The following is a 19,492-nucleotide window of genomic DNA, read 5'->3' as shown; positions in this document are numbered from 1 at the left end:
CATGTAGAATTAATTTTCTGTATGTTGGAACTTGCAAAGTACTCCTGAATGAGTATGAGACATTTTAATTGTATGAACCATCCTCAACTTCTAAAGAGTCCAGTCATCACTCCCAGTGGAACTCATCCAGTTTCATGATGGAAAGGGGTCTTTGTGAAGCATTATGCCTGTTTTCTAACATCTCTTGGATCCCACGTGTAGTGCAAATGGTGAACTTCTCACCTACAGTGTTTTGACTGATAGTTTTAGCTTCATTCTCACCCAGTCATTCCTTCAGTGGTGGTTGAGCCAGCAGCAGAGTCATTTTTGGGACTCAGTTGACTGAAGGGCGAGCAAATTGCCATGGAGGGTGAGAAGCACCAGTCTGTGGATGACTGGGAGCTTATAGGGAGTGTCTGCCCACCCCAGGTGTGTCAGAGGCTGACTTTCTCTCAGGACTGAGTCCCCTGTTTGTACACACTTACAGGACTGCCACACAATTGCCCTAAAGTGAAAACTAAGATGGAAACCATCTCTATCCACCTCTCCCCTGAAGAGAACTTATTTAAGGGGAGGACTTAACTATTAAACGCACGAGTCCTAGAAATAATCCTTATTATAGGGACTTGAATCAATGGCAACCATTCTTTATGTTCTCCAGAGGAGAGATTCCAGATCTTTCCATAAATATAAAACCTTGTTATTTTATAATTTAACATGACATACATATATTTCCCTTGCAGACAGACACACACACATACAACATGCACATACACAAATGTCATTTACATTTTTATAGTTAAAATAGTTCAAAATTTGTGTCCAAGAGCTCGAAATCAACTCAAATCACTCCTTAAGCATTTAGTGGATGACTTCAAGGCACCAGCTAGAGTTAAAGACATTCTTAGGTACAAAGAAAACATAGAGAACCAAACAGGATGGTTTAATGACAAACTATTAGCTTAGGTGGTCTGACCAATGATACCAGCCTGCAGAAACTCATAACAGAGCAGAGGAGAAAATGGGCTCCTGGACTATATGGGGAAGGCTCCATGGAGGTGTTTGGGGGATGAAATTTGACTTGAAGGATGGGAACAGAATGTGGAGAAAAGCAGGACAAATATTCATAAAGTTATTATGAGGATGTAAAAGGAGCCAATCTTGACTGAAGCAGGGCTCCTGGAAGGTGAGGTCAAATACCCAGGATGACCCTGGTTGTGGGAGTCCTTCACATCTGGCAGAGAAGCTTTAAATCAACGATTCTCAACTTTGGCTACATATGAGATACAACAGGGGTGCTTTCAAGGCCCACTCTCATGAGCTATTTTAGAATTTCTGAGATGACCTAGGCATCAGCATTTTTTAAAGCTCTCCATTGATTTCATTATATCGACAGTGGTTGAGAACTGCTCTCACAAAGCTTCTTTAAGGTCTGGTGGAGAAGAGTATCATTCAAAAGTCATGATGTGGTAATTGCTGTATTTCATGGCTATTCACAACACTTCCCCTTCCTTCCAGTGGACTTGAAAGAGAGTTTAAAACTTTGCTCTAGTTCAAAGGCCTGCACATATTCCTGTCATGCTAATTGAATTGACTCTAGATGACCTTTATAGTTGGGTCTATTAACACCACAGACTTAGCAGTCCAGAGTTGAAGGGCCCTAAAGTCACAGATGGCTCCAAACAGATTCTCTGGACAGTAGTAAATTATTCTTTGAATAGAACACATTCTTTCCTATAAAGAGAGAAAGACCCCACGCCAAGTAAAAAAAAAAAAAAACTCCCAATAAGACATTATTTATGCAGAATGTTAACTGTCTGACCTGTGTTTCTTTACAAGGTTTGAAGGAGAAGTTCTGCAGCACTCTGACAAGAGCAAGTTTCATATTCACCATAGCGAACCTCATGCCGATGCAATTTCGGGGTCCGTTTCCAAAAGGCATGTATATACAAGGATTTATGTTGTCCTTGTTCTTCTTACTGAATCTGGTTCCACAATAGTAGATAAAAACAAGTTATTGAAACATAAAAATCACAAGAGGTAGGAGACTGACATCAGCATCATAGTGGAGAGAGTTGTTCCTCTGTCTCTCTCCTGTAAGTTACAACTGATCAAGCATCCATTCATCAACAGAGGATTCCCTACACAGCAAAACAAGGTGCATAAGACATCCATACATCTGTACATCTGAAGGGAGGTGGACTGCAATCCTTGGAGGCAGTGGAACTAGGGGAACAGACACCTCTCCCTCCCCTGGCAGCAGCAATCCAGGGTGTGGATCCTTATGCCGGTGCATGCACCTGCAAACAGTCACTGCAAGTGGAGAAGAAATAGCAGATGCCATGGCTAGCATGACTGCGAGTGGAGCATAAACAGCAGGCACCACTGCTCATGCAACTCTGAGAAGAGCAGAAAGAGCTGGCACAGCGGGAGGAGAGGAAGTGTGCATCATGCCTCGCACAACTGCAAGCAGATGTGGTCAGAGCAAAATCAATGTGTCCCTTCCTGTCTTCCAGGGGATCCAGCATGTGTGTCCCCTTCCCCTCTCCTGGCAGTGGCCAGGTCTTCCCAAGGTAGGGATAGTATACAAAACTCAGATTTTCATGGCTGGAGTGGCCTAGCTTGACCTGAGTTTTCAAAACACACCAACTAGCACCAGAGACCAGAGGCTGCATGAAGAAGCAGCAAAAACAACCTCTCCTGGCTCAGCCCATGCTCTCCACCTATGGGAGTACAGCGGACCTGTGACCAGAAGCATCAGGAACCACAGCACAACCAGTGATTCAGCCCCCACTGGTGGCACCACCAACACCAGCTCCATCAGCTGCAGGAAATACCTGAGAATGTCCCAAACCTGGAAAAGGAACTGGACATGCAAGTCCTTGAAGCCAACATAACTCTTAACTGCATCAATCCAAAAAGACCTTCTCCAAGGCATGTAATATTAAAACTGTCGAAAGTCAATAACAAAGGAAAAATATTAAAGGCAGCAAGAGAGAAGAACACAACTCACAAAGGAACTCCCATTAGATTTTCAGTGCACTTATCAGCAGAATCCCTACAGGGCAGGAGAGAGTGGAATAATATACTCAACATACTGAAAGACAAAAACTAACAGCCAAGAATACTATATCCAGGGAAATTATCCTTCAGATGTGATGAAGAAATAAAAGTTTTCACAAACAACCAGAAGCTGAGGGAGTATATCGCCACAAGATCTGCCTTACAAGAAATGTTGAAAGGATCCCTCCTACATGAAACAACAAAGCAAAGCTTTACAAAGTTTTGAGCAAGGTGATAAATAGACAGAATCAGAAAATTTCAAATCTCTATCAGAATAGGTTAGTAAACACTTAATTATAACATGAAGGCTAAAGGGAAAGAAAGCATCAAAAATAACTATACATACTTCAATTTGGTCACAAACTCACAACACAAAAAACGGAATAATTAATGACAACAATAAGGTACATGGGAAAGAGAGAAAGGATAGAACAAGCATAGGCTATTGGAGATAAGAGGCTATCAGAAAAAGGACTACCTGATCTCTGAGATCCTTTATACAAACCTCATGATAACTATGAAACAAAAAATCAGAGCACAGTCACAGATCATAAATCAAGAGAAAACTGAGGAAAACATCACAGAAAACCACCAAACTGAAATGGAAGACAGAAATACAAGAAAAAGAAACAACGGAAATATAGAACAAGCAGAAAACAAAAGATAAAATGGCAGTATGAAGCCCTCATATATAATAATCACTCTGAATGTAAATGGATTGAATTCACCAGTCAAAAGACACAGAGTGGCCGGATGGATTAAAATCTGAGACCCAACAATATGCTTCCTCCAGAAAACACATCTCAGCTCTAAAGATAAACATAAGCTCAGAGTGAAGGGATGAAAGATGATACCCCAAGGAAATGACAACCCAAAACTGTGGGTGTTGCCATACTAATATCAGACAAAATAGACTTCAAGCCAAAAAAGATAACTAGAGACTAAGATGGTCATTATATAATGATAAATGGAACAAACCATGAAAAAGATACAACATTTATTAATATAGATAAACCTCAGATAGTAACACCAAAGTATATAAAGCAATTATTAACAGACCTAAAGGGAGAAATTGACAGCAACACAATATTAGTAGGGGACTTTAATACCACACTTACATCAACGGACAGTTCCTGTAAAGTCAAGAAGGAAACAGTGGCCTTAAATGAAACACTAGACCAGATGGACTTAATGGATATATAAAGAACATTCCATCAAAAACAGTGGAAGATATGGAAGTGCACATAGAAATTTCTCAAAGGTAGACTATATGTTGGGAAACAAAGCAAGCTTCAGTAAATTTAAGAAGATTGAAATCATATCAAGCATCTTTACCAACCACACCACTATGAAACTGGAAATCAACTGCCAGAAAAAAGCTGAGAAAGTCACAAACATATGGAGAATAAACAACATGCTAGTGAACAACTACTGGATCAATGATGAAATCAAAGGAGAAATCAAGAAATTTCTGGAGACAAAGGAAAATTAAAACACAACATACCAAAAATTAAGGGATGCAGTAAAAGTGGTACAGAGGGAAGTTTATAGCAATACAGGCCTACCTGAGAAACAAGAAAAATCTCAAATAAACAAGCTTACACTACATCTAAAAGAACTAGAAAAAGAACAAGCAAAGCCTAAAGTCAGTAGAAGGAAGGAAATAATAAAAATTAGAGCAGAAATAAATAGAGATCAAAAACAATAGAAAGCTCCAATGAAAGTAAGAGCTCATTCTTTGAAAAGATAAACAAAATTGACAAACCCTTACCAGGACTCACTAAAAAAAAGAGAGAAGATACAAATAAATAAAATAAGAAATGAAAGAGGAGAAATTACTACAGACGCCACAGAAATACAAGAGATTATAAGAGAACACTATGAAAAGCTATAGGCCTATAAATCAGATAACCTGGAAGAAATGAACAAATTCTAAGCATCACACAACATTCCAAAACCAAATCAAGAAGAAACAGAGAATCTGAATAGACCAATTACAAGTGAAGAGATTGAAACAGAAATCAAAAACTTCAAAGTAACAAAAGTCCAGGACTCCACAGCTTCTCTGTCTATGAATGTTCTCTACCAACATTCAAAGAACATTTAATACCTATCCTCTCAGACACTGTGAAGTGAAGAGGACAGGATGCTTCCTAACTCATTTTACAAGGGCAACATTACCCTGATACTAAAACCACACAAGGACAACACACAAAAAAAGAAAATTACAGGCCAATATCATTGATGAACATAGATGCAAAAATCCCCAACAAAATATTAGCAAATTGAATACAATACATTAAGAGGATCATACACCATGATCAAGTGGGATTTATTCCAGGGATGCAGGGATGGCTTAACATCCACAAATCAATCAATGTCATACATCACATTAACAAAATGAAGAAGAACAGTCACAAGATCATCTCAATATATGCAGAGAAAGCATTTGACAAGGTCCAACATTCATTTATAATTTTAAAAACTGTCAATAAAATGGGTATAGAAGGAAACGACCTCAACATAATAAAGCCCATACATGACAAACGCACAGCCAACAACATAATCAATGATGAAAACTTGAAAGCTGTTCCTCAGAGAGCAGGAACAAGACAAGGATACCCGCTCTCACCACTTTTATTCAACATAGTACTGGAAGTTTTAGCCAGAGCAATTAGGCAAGAAAAAGAAACAAAAGGGATCCAAATTGGAGACAAAGAAGTAAAACTCTCACTATTTGCAGATCACATGATTCTATATATATAAAACCCAAAGAATCCACCCCAAAACTATTAGGAATAATCAATGAATACAGCAAAGTTGCAGAGCACAAAATCAACATACAAAAATCAGTTGCATTTCTATACACTAACAACCAACTAGCAGAAAGAGAAATCAAGAATACAATTACATTTACAATTGCAGCAAAAAATAAAATATCAAGGAATAAATTTAACCAAGTAGCTGAAATACCTATACACTGAAAACTATAAGAAATTATTGAAAAAAGCAGGGGAAATGCCTCCTATTATTTAAATTGTTATTTTCCCTTCTCTTCCCTTCTCTCCCTACCCTTCTCTCTCTCTCCTTCTCTCTCTATCTCTCTCTCTCTACTCTCTCTCAGTCTCTCTCTGTCTTCCTGTGTGTGTGTGGGTGTGTGTGGTGTGTGTGTGTGTGTCTCCCATAGAATAGCTTACATCAGATAATTTACATGGGCATGTGATGCTACTCTACTTTGCTATAATCACTGATTTCCTTTTCTATCTGTTCCACTAAGCTATAAATTCCTTGAAGGTTAGACCTATGCTTTATTTAATTTGATTGCTCAATATGTGATCACATGAAGAAAAATTGTGGATGTCGGGAGAGTGATGATGGCATTGTGGCTATCTAATTTTAAAGAGTCTTTATATTTTGGAGGACATCCTGGAATAGCTATACATGATATGCCTTAAAATAGTACGGGAATCAGGAGAAGGGTAGTAATGGTATGAGGATGACACAGCTGACATAGGCTGATGGTTGTTGGGCAGGTGGTAGACACATATAGGTACATTAAAAGTAGTCCATAGACTTGTGTCCATAGAATATACTTATGTATATGTCAAAACACATATACTCGCGTATATATCAAAATCCTTCATGATAGGTTTTTTTTTAACATTTGGATTTCTCATTGCCTGGCCCAGTCCCTGACACACAGAAATCACTTACTCTCTGTGTGATGACTGAATTAATCAAAGAGAAGTACAGCGAGCACTCTCTAGTTTGATGCTGGTGAAACCACAGGAGAACTGCTAAGCTTGGAAGCATCACAGAGGCTCTCTGGCCCAGGAAACAGAGTTGGTCAACTCTGACTTCTTCTTTCAACTAGTACTATGTGGAAATGCTATGCCAGCACTAGGGACACCATGGCCAACAAGACGAGGTCCCTGCCATCAGGGAGGTTAAAGTCAGGGGCTAAGAAAAGTCTAGATCCCTGCTAGTGTCCTAAACAGTTCATTGCAAATTTTGCTCACCAATGCAATAAATGTGAAAGAATCAGCTCTTCCCAGAGTTCAAGCTGTGCCCAAAGTCAGACCTGGGCTCTGAATTCCCAGAAGAGCATGCCCAAGACCCCACCAAGGAGGATGTCTCAGATGTCTAGACAGCAGGTGAATACCCTTTGGAAAGGTTACCGAATACTGAGAGTAGAAGGGAACTGGGACAAGACTGCAGCCACAGACAGTACCAGAGGACATGGGTTCACATTCACCCTGAATGAGGCTGCTTAAACCATCAGGGATGAGGACTTTGCACGTCATCATGAGCACTCTTACAATAGTGCTAGAGGAAACAGTAGAAAAGCTTTAAAAAGTGGAATGTGGGAATGCTGGTGGTAAATTAAGAGAGCTGAAGAGAACATCATAGAAAAACATAAAGGAAAAATGAGCCAATATTCCCAAAATCAGATAGCAGTTCAGTAAATTATGGCAAATGCATGCAATCACACAAAAATACATATAATATATGTGGATACAGTAACATAGAATGTTGTTTATAATTTATTGGTAAATAAAGCAGTTCAAAACCAAATAAAATGTAATACCAATCTAATTTTTTTTTTTTTTTTTGCAGAGGAAGATTAGCCCTGATCTAACATCTGTGCCAATCTACCTCCACTTTATAGGTGGGTTGCCACCATGGCATGGCTGGTGAGTGGTGTAGATTTGCACCCAGATGTAAACCTGTAAACCTGGGTCACTGAAGTAGAGCACGCTGAACATAACCACTACACCACAGGGCCAGCTCCCCATTCTAATTTTTTAAATGTAAATATGTATAGAAATATGTGTATAAGGATATATATCACATTGTTAATGAGGCCTATCTTGAGGTATCAGCAATGTGGACAGTTACAATTTTCCTTTTTCTGGTCTTCAGTTCATAAAATTTTGACAACAATGACCCCTATTGTAATAAGAAAAGAAGAAGCCAAAAATAATAAGAGGTACAAATAAATGATTGTGCAATCACACATTTCTATACTAAGAGATGTCAGAATATGCTCAAAGCTGCCATAATCAGGGTGGGTTCCCTTTCCCAGGAGCCCTGTACCTTTCAGGACGGAACTCCTCGGGCTCAGGCCAAAACTCTGAGGCTCGGTGAAGACTAAAGGTTGGCACCATCACCACTGTCCCTTTGGGAATGAACACCCCATCGATCTCCACATCTTTCTTACAGAGCCTCTCAAGTCTAACAGCAACTGGGAATAATCTGAGAGATTCATTCAACACCATGTCAAGATAGTCCATCTGTACCAGGGCATCATAGGTGGGAGGTGCCTTGGAAGAAAGAAACAGGTTTTGATAAAATGAGATTTGGGATCCACTTTTCCCTCAGTCTCTGACTCTGGGGTTGGCCTTGTGGTTTCCTTTGAACTAATGGAATGTTGGCTAAGTGTGATGCAAGCACAGTTTTGAAAGGCACCCATGTGACTGGGCTTCTTGCTCTTGCCTTCTGCCATTGCCCTAAGAAGTGGACATCCAGGCTGGTTTTCTGGAGCATGAGAGATGGGAGGAGCTGAGTCATCCCACCCAGCTTAGCCAAGGCAAGCCTAGACCAGCTCACAACCAGACCAGAGTAACTCCAGCCAACATCAACAGAGATAACGTACTGTCAGATGCCACTGAGGTTTTGTGAATTTCACTTGGCGACAATGTGGTGAAAGACAACAGATATGCCTGGATCAGCACTTTTTCAAAGATCTTATATTTATGTCAGTAGCATACATTGCCTAGGTCTCTCCCTTTTTTTGTCTCTTTAGATCCATCTTAAATAGAATAGGTGAAAGAATTGATACTTATGCTTTTTGCAAAACTCCTGGGAAGAGGTGAGGAGACATTCTTCCTAAGACTTCACCTTCTCCCTCCCTCTCCAGGTATCATCCACTCACCTTATTCGGGAAAGTTGCATCAATCTCCTCCTGCAGCTTCTGCTGGACATCAGGGTGAGTGGCCAAAAGATACAAAAGGAAGGAAAGAGAAGTGCTTGTGGTCTCATAGCCAGCAAAAATAAAGACAATAGATTGGGCCACGAGCTCCAGATCAGACAGACCTAAAAGGAGAGGAAAGACATTTTAGGTAAAGCAGGTCAATATAACACAGCACAGTTTAGATGTTTATAAATCCAAAGGAAACTCTCAATACCATAGGGGAAAAGAGAGAAAAGCAGGTAAGAGTCTAACTGAAAGTGGTTTGCACTCTGCTGTCTATCTGAGAGAACAGAAAAAGGAAAAGATTGTCTTAATTCAGTTTCTCCTGAGGTCTACACTGTTCTTGGCCATCTCCTCCTGGTTATGCTGCCCATCTCCAGCAACACAGCTGGGTAACTTAAGAGATAGCATTTCTGTCTAACATAAACAGTGTTCAGTATGTCCCCTGGAGAGTCTGAAAAGAACTTTAGCTACAAGTAGTATGGAATAGCATTACCCACAGGAAAAACTTAATAACTCAGCTAAAATACAGCTGGAAATTTTTTAAGAGCGTGTACAAGAATAAGGCTTAATCATAGAGAAAATTAAAGGATCGTTTCCCTAACATATATGAGGAAATTTAAGAGAATAATAATGGACTACACATAAACTCTTGCTACTCAAAATGTGGTCCGTGGACCAGCAGCATCAACAACAGCTGGGAGCTCATTAGAAGTGCAGAATCTCAACTCTCACCCTAGAGTGATCGAATCAAAATCTGATTTCACGAGATGTGCTTTGTGTGCACAACCTAACTTCAGAAGCATCGATTGCACATTGAGAGGCATCAGGTAATGGAAAACCTGAGGCACAAGTCTTCAAATGGAAGATCCCAGATATGAACAGAAACTACAGAGACACACAAAATGACAGAGGAGTGGTGATTGACCCTAGTCTAATCAGAGGCATCCAAACAGCAAAAAAAAGAATATGTCAGTAGAGGGCATTGGCCAGCATGAAATGTAGAAAAATAGGTTCCAGTGAGTGGAACAGCAATGTTTGTTTGATCATCGCCTGAATATCATCTTCCTCAGCACATGTAGCCTTTCTTTGCCCTCCTGTAGGGTCAGCAAAGAACCCTTGTGTTTATAAGTTAGCCTCCATTTTGAATTTCTCCTGGAAGAAACTAAGCATGGTCATACTCTAATCCATTTGCTTGGGAGTAGATTAGAACATGTAGATACTTAGAGTGCTGAAATAAACATGGTTACTACCTGCTCCAACCATAAGATTCACAACTAAAACACTAGAAAACAAGTTTAAGAAAGATCTACAGAGTTCTGACTTCCCAATGATGATTTCTCTGATGCTGCTGTAGGTAAATTCAACTGCCAAGTGCTCCCCCCTGGTTAGCATGAACCTCATGATACTCAAAGTTTAGAGCTGTTATAAACAATATGGTAGCCACATGTGGCTATTTAAATTTAAATTTTAATCACTTAAATTTAAATACAATATGAGATTCAGTGGCCACATCCCAAGTATTCAATAGCCACATGTGTCTAGTGCTTACTGCATTGAACAGGGCAGATACAGAATATTACCTTCATCACAGAAAGTTGTATTGGACCATGCAGTTAGATAGATAGATAGATAGATAGATAGATAGATAGATAGATAGATAGATAGATAGACATAGACATAGACATAGACATAGACATGGATACATTAATAGTGGTGTGCTAGACTCAGATTAGCCCTGCTCTTCAGAAACAATTTTTTTGGGGGGGTTTTTTTGGGTGAGGAAGTTTGGCCCTGAGCTAACATCTGTTGACGATATTCCTCTTTTTGCTTATGAGGATTGTCCCTGAGCTAACATCTGTGCCAATCTACCTCTACTTTGCATATGGGTCGCTGCCACAGCACGGCTTGATGAATGGTGCATAGGTCCACATCCGGGATCTGAACCTGTAAACCCCAGGCCACTGAAGCAGAGCATATGAACTTAACCACTAATGCCACCAGGCCAGCCCCAAGAACCAACATTAAATATTCAGGAATTCTGTGAGATGGTTGTCAAATGATTGGTACTTGAAATAAACCACATGGGAGTATTCGTGTCAAGGAAATAAATTATAAATCAGTGCCCTTTTAGAGAAAGAGAGATACAGAGCATGTTTACACCACTGGTTAGGTGTCAATATAGAAATATTTAAGTTTATCAATTCTGTGCAAATATATTTGGTGTTCTTAGCTTTGTCCACTGAGAGGATCTAGAAGGAAAGAAACCCTAGTAGCAATGGGCACTCCTAGATCCCAGATTTCAGTTTTTAAATACCATTTCTCATTGCAAAGAACCAGAACTCCTTGGGGAATTGGTTGATTCCAGGGCTGGTTGGGGGAATAGAAGAGAAAAGCAGAATATCTTCCATCACAAAGCAAGGAAGCACTCGGAAAATAATATGTGAAATGATACAGAATACTCTGTATATTATAATGGTGGATACACAACATTATACATTTGTTCAAACCCATACAAAGTACAACAGCAAGAGTGAACCCTAAAGAAAACTATGGACGTTGGGTGATAATCTGTCAATGCAGGTTCATTGATTGTGACAAATGTACCAGTCTGGTCGGGATTTCGACAGTGAGGGAGACTGTGTATAGTTGGGGGAAGGGAGTATATTGGAAATCTCTGTATCTTCCACTCAATATTGCTGGGAATCTAAAACTGCTCTAAATAAGTCTATTGAAAAAATAAAATTAAAAAGAAGAAGAAGAAAAAAGGACACAGGAATCCACTTGAAAGGGCTTCCAGTGGACAAACCTGAGAGAATTTGAGCATCAAAATAAGGAATGCTATAAAAGAGTAAATTAGTAATATATTAGATTTTATTGATACAACTATATAAACAAATAAATAAATGAAAGAGAATGGAAAGCTCGCCTTACAATGGAACATCAACTCATGAAGGTAGAAGAAATGATGAAATTGGAAAGTCATCATTTGGCAACTGTCATAGTAATAATGACTTCAATCTAGAACCATCAATGGATGATAAAACTAGTAGGAGAAATTTGAAGAGGTACAGAATATTTACACAGTCTCAGAGGCCTCCTTCACAAGTTGCTTACTAATACAAAGGGAAAAATAAAACTTTACAATAGATTAAACTAGTGAACACAACTTTAAACAATCCTCTAAGTTAAAGTCACCAACACTGGGGTAATTGTCTTCTGTAATGAAACCTTGATGCAAATTGCCAGGTGGAGGTTCTGATTCAGTGGGCCTGGATAAGGCCTGAGAATTGACATGGAAACAAAATCCCCAGAGGCTCTGATGTAGGGGATCAACAGACTACTGATTGTCTTTGGGACGTGGAATACTTGTTATGGTTGTCTCTCAAGCTTTGAAAACAATTGTGCCTGCATGTTTCTAGAAAGTACCTCTGGCTACCATTTATATCTGAAAGTGCATCTTTCTTCCATTTGGCTTAAATTCTCATTTGTCTGGAAAAGCTTCCTGCACATTTTCAGAAGCATCTTCTCCCTCTGAGCTTTCCCATGTTGGCCCTCTGAAGACTCTTTGGTTACCTTTATGGGTGTCCAGTTCTTTGGAATTCTGAGAGTTAATCATCAGCTGAAGAAAATCAACTCGGTGCTGGAAGGAGAGAGAGAGACATTTCAATGTACACAGTCACATCTGAAGTCAGAAATAAATCAGGAGTGCTTATCCGCTTTCCTGAAAATATGACCCCTTTAAGTCCAGAAGTCTAACTAGTGTTGCCTGAGTCACCAGTGAACAGAACCACCAGCTACAAATCTGGGACAGCAAGACGTCTCCCTAAGAGATATCCAGCCTTCATGTCCAACAGTTTTTTGTCTCTCCCTCTCTCTGATCTTCAGTATTTCTGGCTTTTGAACACACTTTCTCAGCCAAAGAGTTGCCTGCTCCCTCTCCTGTCATGCCTACTTGCTCAGAAGGAAGTTCCTGACTTCAATTCCATTTTTTTGTCTCCAGCCTTAATTTTAAATGAATGGCCACATATATTAATCCCCTGACATTTGCAGAGTTCATCAGCAGCTTTCCTCTGAACGTCTTCAAATGTCCCAAACTCCCAGAACTCTACACAATCTTCAGTAAGTTACTGGGAGTACCCAGCCCTGTCTACCTGACCTGCAGACATCCTAGTGCTGCTCTCCAGGCCTCATGAAGGCAAAGCTGGGTGAGCCAACTTGCAGCCTCAATGTCAAAGAATACTCCTGCACACTCCAGACCAGGAGAGGTCACCAATTTAACACAGACTCTACACTACAAGTAACCTGATGGGGGCTTCCATTGGGGAATGTGTAAAATAAGAGGCTTAGAATAGAAATGATTCTTTGCCAATCCGAGATCTGGGGGAATTATAATACCAAGTAAAGTAATTTTTAAATAGAAATTTTTATCCTTTGACAATTTATTGAAGGGAAGCGGTAAAGTTTTGTCTCAACAATATTCACGCAGTGACAGAATAATAGTCATGCCTATTATTAAGGTTTAAACATTGTCCTCTGACTCACTTTCTTATCTCCCTCCCCAATTTTCTCCTGCTTCATTTCCCCGAAATGTTAGAAGTCTCCTGCTCTAAACCCTAGAGATCTCTGCCACCTGAAAAAACTTACAATGAACTACACAAATCACATGCGTACAGCTCAATAAATTATGAAAACTGAACACCCTCATGTAACCACCCCAGATTTTACCTTGTCTTTATCTTTGAGGCGACTCTCTTTCATCCTTTTTACAGATTTTGTGAAAAAATCAATAACACTTTTTGGAAACAGAGAGATATTTAATACTTCAAAAATTGGCTGAAGAAACGGAAAGAGTACTGTAGGGGAAAAGAAAAAAGAAAGCACATAAAAATGTAAATTTTACCTGGAGACAATTATAATTTCCTCTAACAATCAGAAGAATAAAAGACACCAGAAGTCTCAACGAGGAGCCATTCCCTCTATCACCTTTGCTCAGAGTTCCAAGCAAATGGCTGAACATGAGCAACACCACACTTAGGGGCCATCACTATAGCAGTGAGGTCCGTGGCTCTTTGCATCTTTGGAGTGACTCAAGGAACAGGATTAAATTGCTGGAGTTCTCAGCCTTTTATCCATTGCACTACAGTCTCCTTGGGTGATCCAGACCATAGTCTGCTGCTTTAATCACCCATGCAGTTCAAGAAATATGACTTAGGATAGCAATAAGACAAGCTGCCTTCTAACCCCAATGAAATGAAATCAGAAATCAATAACAGAAAGAAAATTGGGAAACTCACAAATATGTGGCAATGAAACATTGCACTCCTAAATAACCAATGGGTCAAAGAAGAAATTAAAAGGGTAATAGAAATTACTTGGAGATAAATAAAAATAAAGACACAATATACCAAAACTTACGGGATGTAGCAAAAGCAGTGCTCAGAGGGAAAACTTTATGGCTACAAATTTCTACATTTAAAGAGAAAAAATACCTCAAACCAATAACTTAACTTTCCACCTTAACACACTGAAAAAAGAAAAGCAAACAAAAACTATGGCAAGCAGAAGAAAGGAAACAATAAAGGTAAGAGCAGAAACTAAGGAAATAGAGAATAAAACACAGTAGAGAAAATCAATGAAACCAAAAGCTGATTCTTTGAAAAGACCTTTAGCTAGATTGACCAAGAAAAAAGGAGTGAAGATTCAACTTATGAGCATCACGAATGAAAGAGGGGACATTACTACTGACATTAAAAAAATAAAAAGAGGGGGGCCAGCCCCATGGCAGTGGGCTTAAGTGGGGCTTGCTCCACTTCAGCGACATGGGTTCACAGGTTCGGATCCCCAGTGTGGATCTACACCACTCCTCAGCCATGCTGTGGCAGCAAACCACATATAAAGTGGAGGAAGATTAGCACAGATGTTAGCTCAGGGCTAATCTTCCTCAAGCAAAAAGAAAGAAGGAGACTGGCAACAGGTATTAGCTGAGAGCTAATCTTCCTCAGCAAAAAATAAATAAAATAAAATAAAAAGAACTACAAAGGAATACTATGAACAATTGTACACCAATAAATTAAATAACTTAGGTGAAATAGAAAATTTCCTAGAAAGACGCAAACTACAGGAACTGACTCAAAAAGAAATACACTCTGTAGTGTTACCAGAATGGGGTGAGGGGAAGGTAAAAGAGGTAAAGGGGGTGCTTGTGTATGGTCACGGATGGCATCTAGACTTTTGGTGGTGAACACAAAGCACTCTATACAGAAGTCAAAATATAAGGATGCACACCTGAAATTTATCTAAAGTTATAAACCAATGTGATCTCAATTAAAAAAAGACAATCTTCATAGACAAATAACAAGTCAAAAGATTGACTTAGTAACCAAGAAGCCAATCACAAAGAAGAGCTCAGATCCAAATGGTTTAATGGGGAATTATACCAAATATTTAAAAACGAATTAACACCAATTTTTCACAACCTCTTCCAAAAAATAGAACAGCAGGGAATACGCCCAAACTCATTCTGCAAGGTCACTGTGACACTTGGACTACAACCAGACAAACGTATCATAAGAAAAGTAAACTACACACCAATATATCTTATGAACAACATTTCATAAGCACAAATCCTCAAAAAAATACTAGAAAACTGAATTCAACAAAATATAAAAAGAAGTACACACCAAAACCAAGTGGAGTTTATTGCAGGAGTGCAAAGTTGTGCAATTCACCATATAAACAGAATAAAAAACAAAAATCACATGATCATCTCAATAGATGCAGAAAAAGCATTTCACAAAATCCAGCACCCTTCTGTGTTAAAAAACTTCAGCCACCTAAGAGTAGAAGGGAATTTCCTCAACGTGATAAAGGGCATCCACAAAACAACATAGCCAACACTGTACTTTAGAGGGGAAGACTGCATGCTCTACCCTAAGATTAAGAGCGACGCAAGGATGCCTCCCTCACCACTTCTATTCAGCATTGAACTAGAGGTTCTACCATGGGCAATTAGGCAAGAAAAAGAAGTAAAAGGTATCCACATAGGAAATGAAGAAGTAAAACTCTATTGCCAGATAACATGATCTTCTTCATGGAAACCCTAGGGAACTACATGACCATAAAAAGAAATGAAGTACTGAAATATGTTTCAGCATGGGAACCTTGAAAACACTATGCTAAATGAAGAAAGCCAGCCACAAAAGACCACATATTGTATGGTTCAGTCTATATGAACTGTCCAAGCTAGGTAAATCTAGAGAGACCGAAAGTATATTGGCGGTTGCTTAGGTCTAAGGGAAGTGGGAGGTGGTAGTTAAAATGTACATGGTCTCTCTTGACAAAAATGTTCTAACAATTGGCTGTAGTGATGATTGAATATATATGTGAATGTAATAAAAATCTTTTTTTCAGTTGCATTCAATATAATTGACATACAGTATCATATAAGTTTATGAATACAGCACAATAACTTGATATACATATATTGTGAAAAGACTAGTACAGTAAGTTTCATTAACATCCATCACCTCCTATATCCACAAAAAAGAAATTTCCCTTGTGATGAGAACTATTAGGATCTATTCTTAGCAACTTAAAACTATACCATGCGGCAGTGTTAGCTATAGACATTATGCCATACATTACATCCTCAGTACTTATTTATCTTATAATTGAAAGTTTGTACCTTTTGACCACCTTCCTCCATTTCCCCCACCCCAACCCCTGCCTGTGGTAAAGACAGGTAGGATATCTTATCCCTAGTTGTTTGGTTTTTTCCTTCAGATTCCACATATAAGTGAAATCATACAGTATTTGCCTTTCTCTGTCTGACTTATTTCACTTAGCTTATCGCCCTCAGGGTTCATCCACTTTGTTGCAATGGCAGGATTTCCATCCTTTTTATGGCTGAATAGTATTTCATTGCATATTTATAACACATTTACTTTATCCATTCATCTGTGCATGGATGCCTAGGTTGTAAAAGCAACTGAACTGTACGTTTTAAATGGGTGAAATATATGGTATTTGAATCATATCTCAGTAAAGCTGTTACAGAAAGAAGGAAAACAGGAAGGAAGGGAAAAAAGGAGGGAGGGTGGGAAGAAGGAAGGAAACAAGGTAGGAAGGAAAAGAAAAATACTGGTCCACATACCCATTAAAAGAATGAGTGGATTGAGGAAATCAAATCTTAAGAGCTTCTTGCTATTTTCCACAAAGGGATCCTGCGGGTTGTTGAGGGAATCGATGTTTACTCCAAATGATGTGCTAGTAATCACACCCATGCTGTAGGCCCCAAAGATGCTGAGTGAAAAAGAAAGACATGAAAAATTAAAATCAGCACCTCTTTACTCTCCTTATCCAACACAAGCAGCAAGAAGTGCATGTAAATTCATATGCCCAGACAAGACAGGTAAAGAGCCACACACCTTCAGAACCTTCTGTTGGATCATCTGAAGAGCCTATGCTACCTCACACTCACCCATGAGGTGTTTATCAGGTTCCAATGATGCAGCTGGCCCTGTGCTAGGGGTGATGGGGACACTAAGGCAAGTTAGACCCACCTCTGAGCTCAAAGAGCTGAGTCATACAGGAATAGAAACCCATAATAGGCAAGTTACAGGAGTATGTTTTCAGTATGGGCAATAGTGCCTTTATAAGCACTGTGTTGGAGCAGGACAAAGGGTGGAATAATTAACTCTTCCCAGGAGAGTCAAGAAAGATGACATTGATCTGGAACTTGCCTCACCACAGTATCTATGCTCAAAGCTGATTCCTCTTTAGCGTATTACAGAACAGCATCACCCTGTTCTGAGTTGCCAGGAATGTCATCCCTCCTTTTCTACACCCCTGCAAAGGCCCCAGAATGACCCACTCTTCCTCAACTCCAGTAGTCTCACATTGTCCTGAGTGCTCATCATGGTAAATCTAAGAACTAAGAATGTTGCTAGTTAAAAACATAATAATAAATCATTCCAACATTGATTTAGGTGATCCCACAGCTAAGTGATCATAAGTCCCAAGTTTTCCAAGGACTTTCCAAGTTTACAACTGTAGTTCCTGAATAATTAAAAATATCCCACTTTAGACAATACATGATATGATCACCCCACTCGAAGCCTGTACAGGGCCTTCTTTCCTCTGAGATTGAAGGAAAGAGAAGTGGTGGTAAGACTTTGTATTTAGTATTTTGCTGGTATGCCCAGCAAAATCGTGAAGGGGTTTAAGCGTTCCAAGTTTCACATTGGAACTGTCCTGCCCCACCCATGACCACCAATACGTACCAAATGCCTTTCTCTCTCACCATTCTATACCCTTTACTCTCAAATCTTTGATATGATCTTGTGTCTTCTCTCTAAACTATGTATTTTTGTCTTCCAGAATATCCAAGGTGACAATTAAGCAGATCAATTAATCCTGGCTCATGCACACAGAAGAAGATTTCTCTCCTAGTTGTGCTGCTTTTTTGGGTGAGCCACATCTTCTTGGGTGACTCGTTGGAGTTGTAACAACACACACCTACTTCTGTTTGGTCACTAGAGTGACTCAACTGTGGGAATTTCAGCTCCGTGTCAAGCAGCTGGAGTGTCTCGTGACCAAGGTCAGTATCCCAGCAGGCGCACTCCTACTTACTCTTTCAAGGTGACAGGTTTGCCTTTCTCTGCTTCCTTCCTCAAGTTCCTCACCAACACATCTCCATACTGGCCAATGATTGGGAACATCTAAATACAAAATACAACATCATCTGAAGTTAAATGCAGAGACTCCAGTCTTAGAACGGCCTTGCTTTCACAAGCATGGAGTAGTAAGTGACATTTTATAATGAATCTTATAATGTCTCCTCTAGAACATAAAGATAAAACAGCATTTTTAGGAGGCTCAAATTCAGCAAAATACTCCTTAAAAATGGACTATGACCTTATTTTCTACCTGATGCCAGATGCATTCTTTACGTTTCTATTTAAAAGTCCTCTTAATTTCTCACCTCCTTGAGCTTTCCACTGGTGAAGGTTGGAGACAGCAACGTTCGTATTCTCTTCCATTCCTCATCCTCAGACAGAGAGATGGCGCTTTTCATAAATCCCACTGGACGAAAAGGCTAGACTCAAAAGCAAAAGACATTTTGCCCTACATGAGTTTTGGATGTCTCAACAACTGTGGAAAATTTGTTAAATTGGCATAAATTTTCAACAAATATTTAGTGACTGTCTACTTAGTAGCAGACCCTATGATTGATGCTTAATATATATTTATCCCAAATGTCTAGGTTCCTGTAAGTGTGGAGGAGGCATTCAGCCACTGATGTGGTTTCCACACTTCATATTCCAATCTCCTTTTGAATGCAAATGACCCATGTGGTAGGGAAACTGTTCTTCCAGGAGAATGAGAAGAACAAGACCTAATACATCCTCCAAGCTGCTCGGAATACAAAGGGATTGGTGACAGATAGCCAGGTAGCCTTGCCAATATCTGTGT

At 39.4% G+C, this 19,492-nt stretch overlaps 1 protein-coding gene across 1 annotated transcript in view; it reads right to left on the bottom strand.

The window, feature by feature from the left end:
• LOC106832276 (cytochrome P450 3A12-like) overlaps window positions 1-19,492 on the bottom strand; it is a 32,294-nt gene that overhangs the window by 660 nt on the left and 12,142 nt on the right. The window contains exons 5-12 of the mRNA XM_014842972.3: window positions 19,002-19,115; window positions 18,650-18,738; window positions 17,172-17,320; window positions 13,745-13,872; window positions 12,593-12,659; window positions 8,978-9,138; window positions 8,140-8,366; window positions 1,802-1,964 (exon numbers count right to left, since the gene is read on the bottom strand). Of these exons, the coding sequence (XP_014698458.1) occupies window positions 1,802-1,964; window positions 8,140-8,366; window positions 8,978-9,138; window positions 12,593-12,659; window positions 13,745-13,872; window positions 17,172-17,320; window positions 18,650-18,738; window positions 19,002-19,115 (1,098 nt within the window). The remainder of the gene's footprint in view (window positions 1-1,801; window positions 1,965-8,139; window positions 8,367-8,977; window positions 9,139-12,592; window positions 12,660-13,744; window positions 13,873-17,171; window positions 17,321-18,649; window positions 18,739-19,001; window positions 19,116-19,492) is intronic.

Source organism: Equus asinus, chromosome 14 (genome assembly GCF_041296235.1).
Source record: "Equus asinus isolate D_3611 breed Donkey chromosome 14, EquAss-T2T_v2, whole genome shotgun sequence".
Lineage (NCBI taxonomy): Eukaryota > Metazoa > Chordata > Mammalia > Perissodactyla > Equidae > Equus > Equus asinus.
The sequence above is the reverse complement of the archived record's forward strand: the minus strand, read 5'-3'. Positions and strand labels throughout refer to the sequence as shown.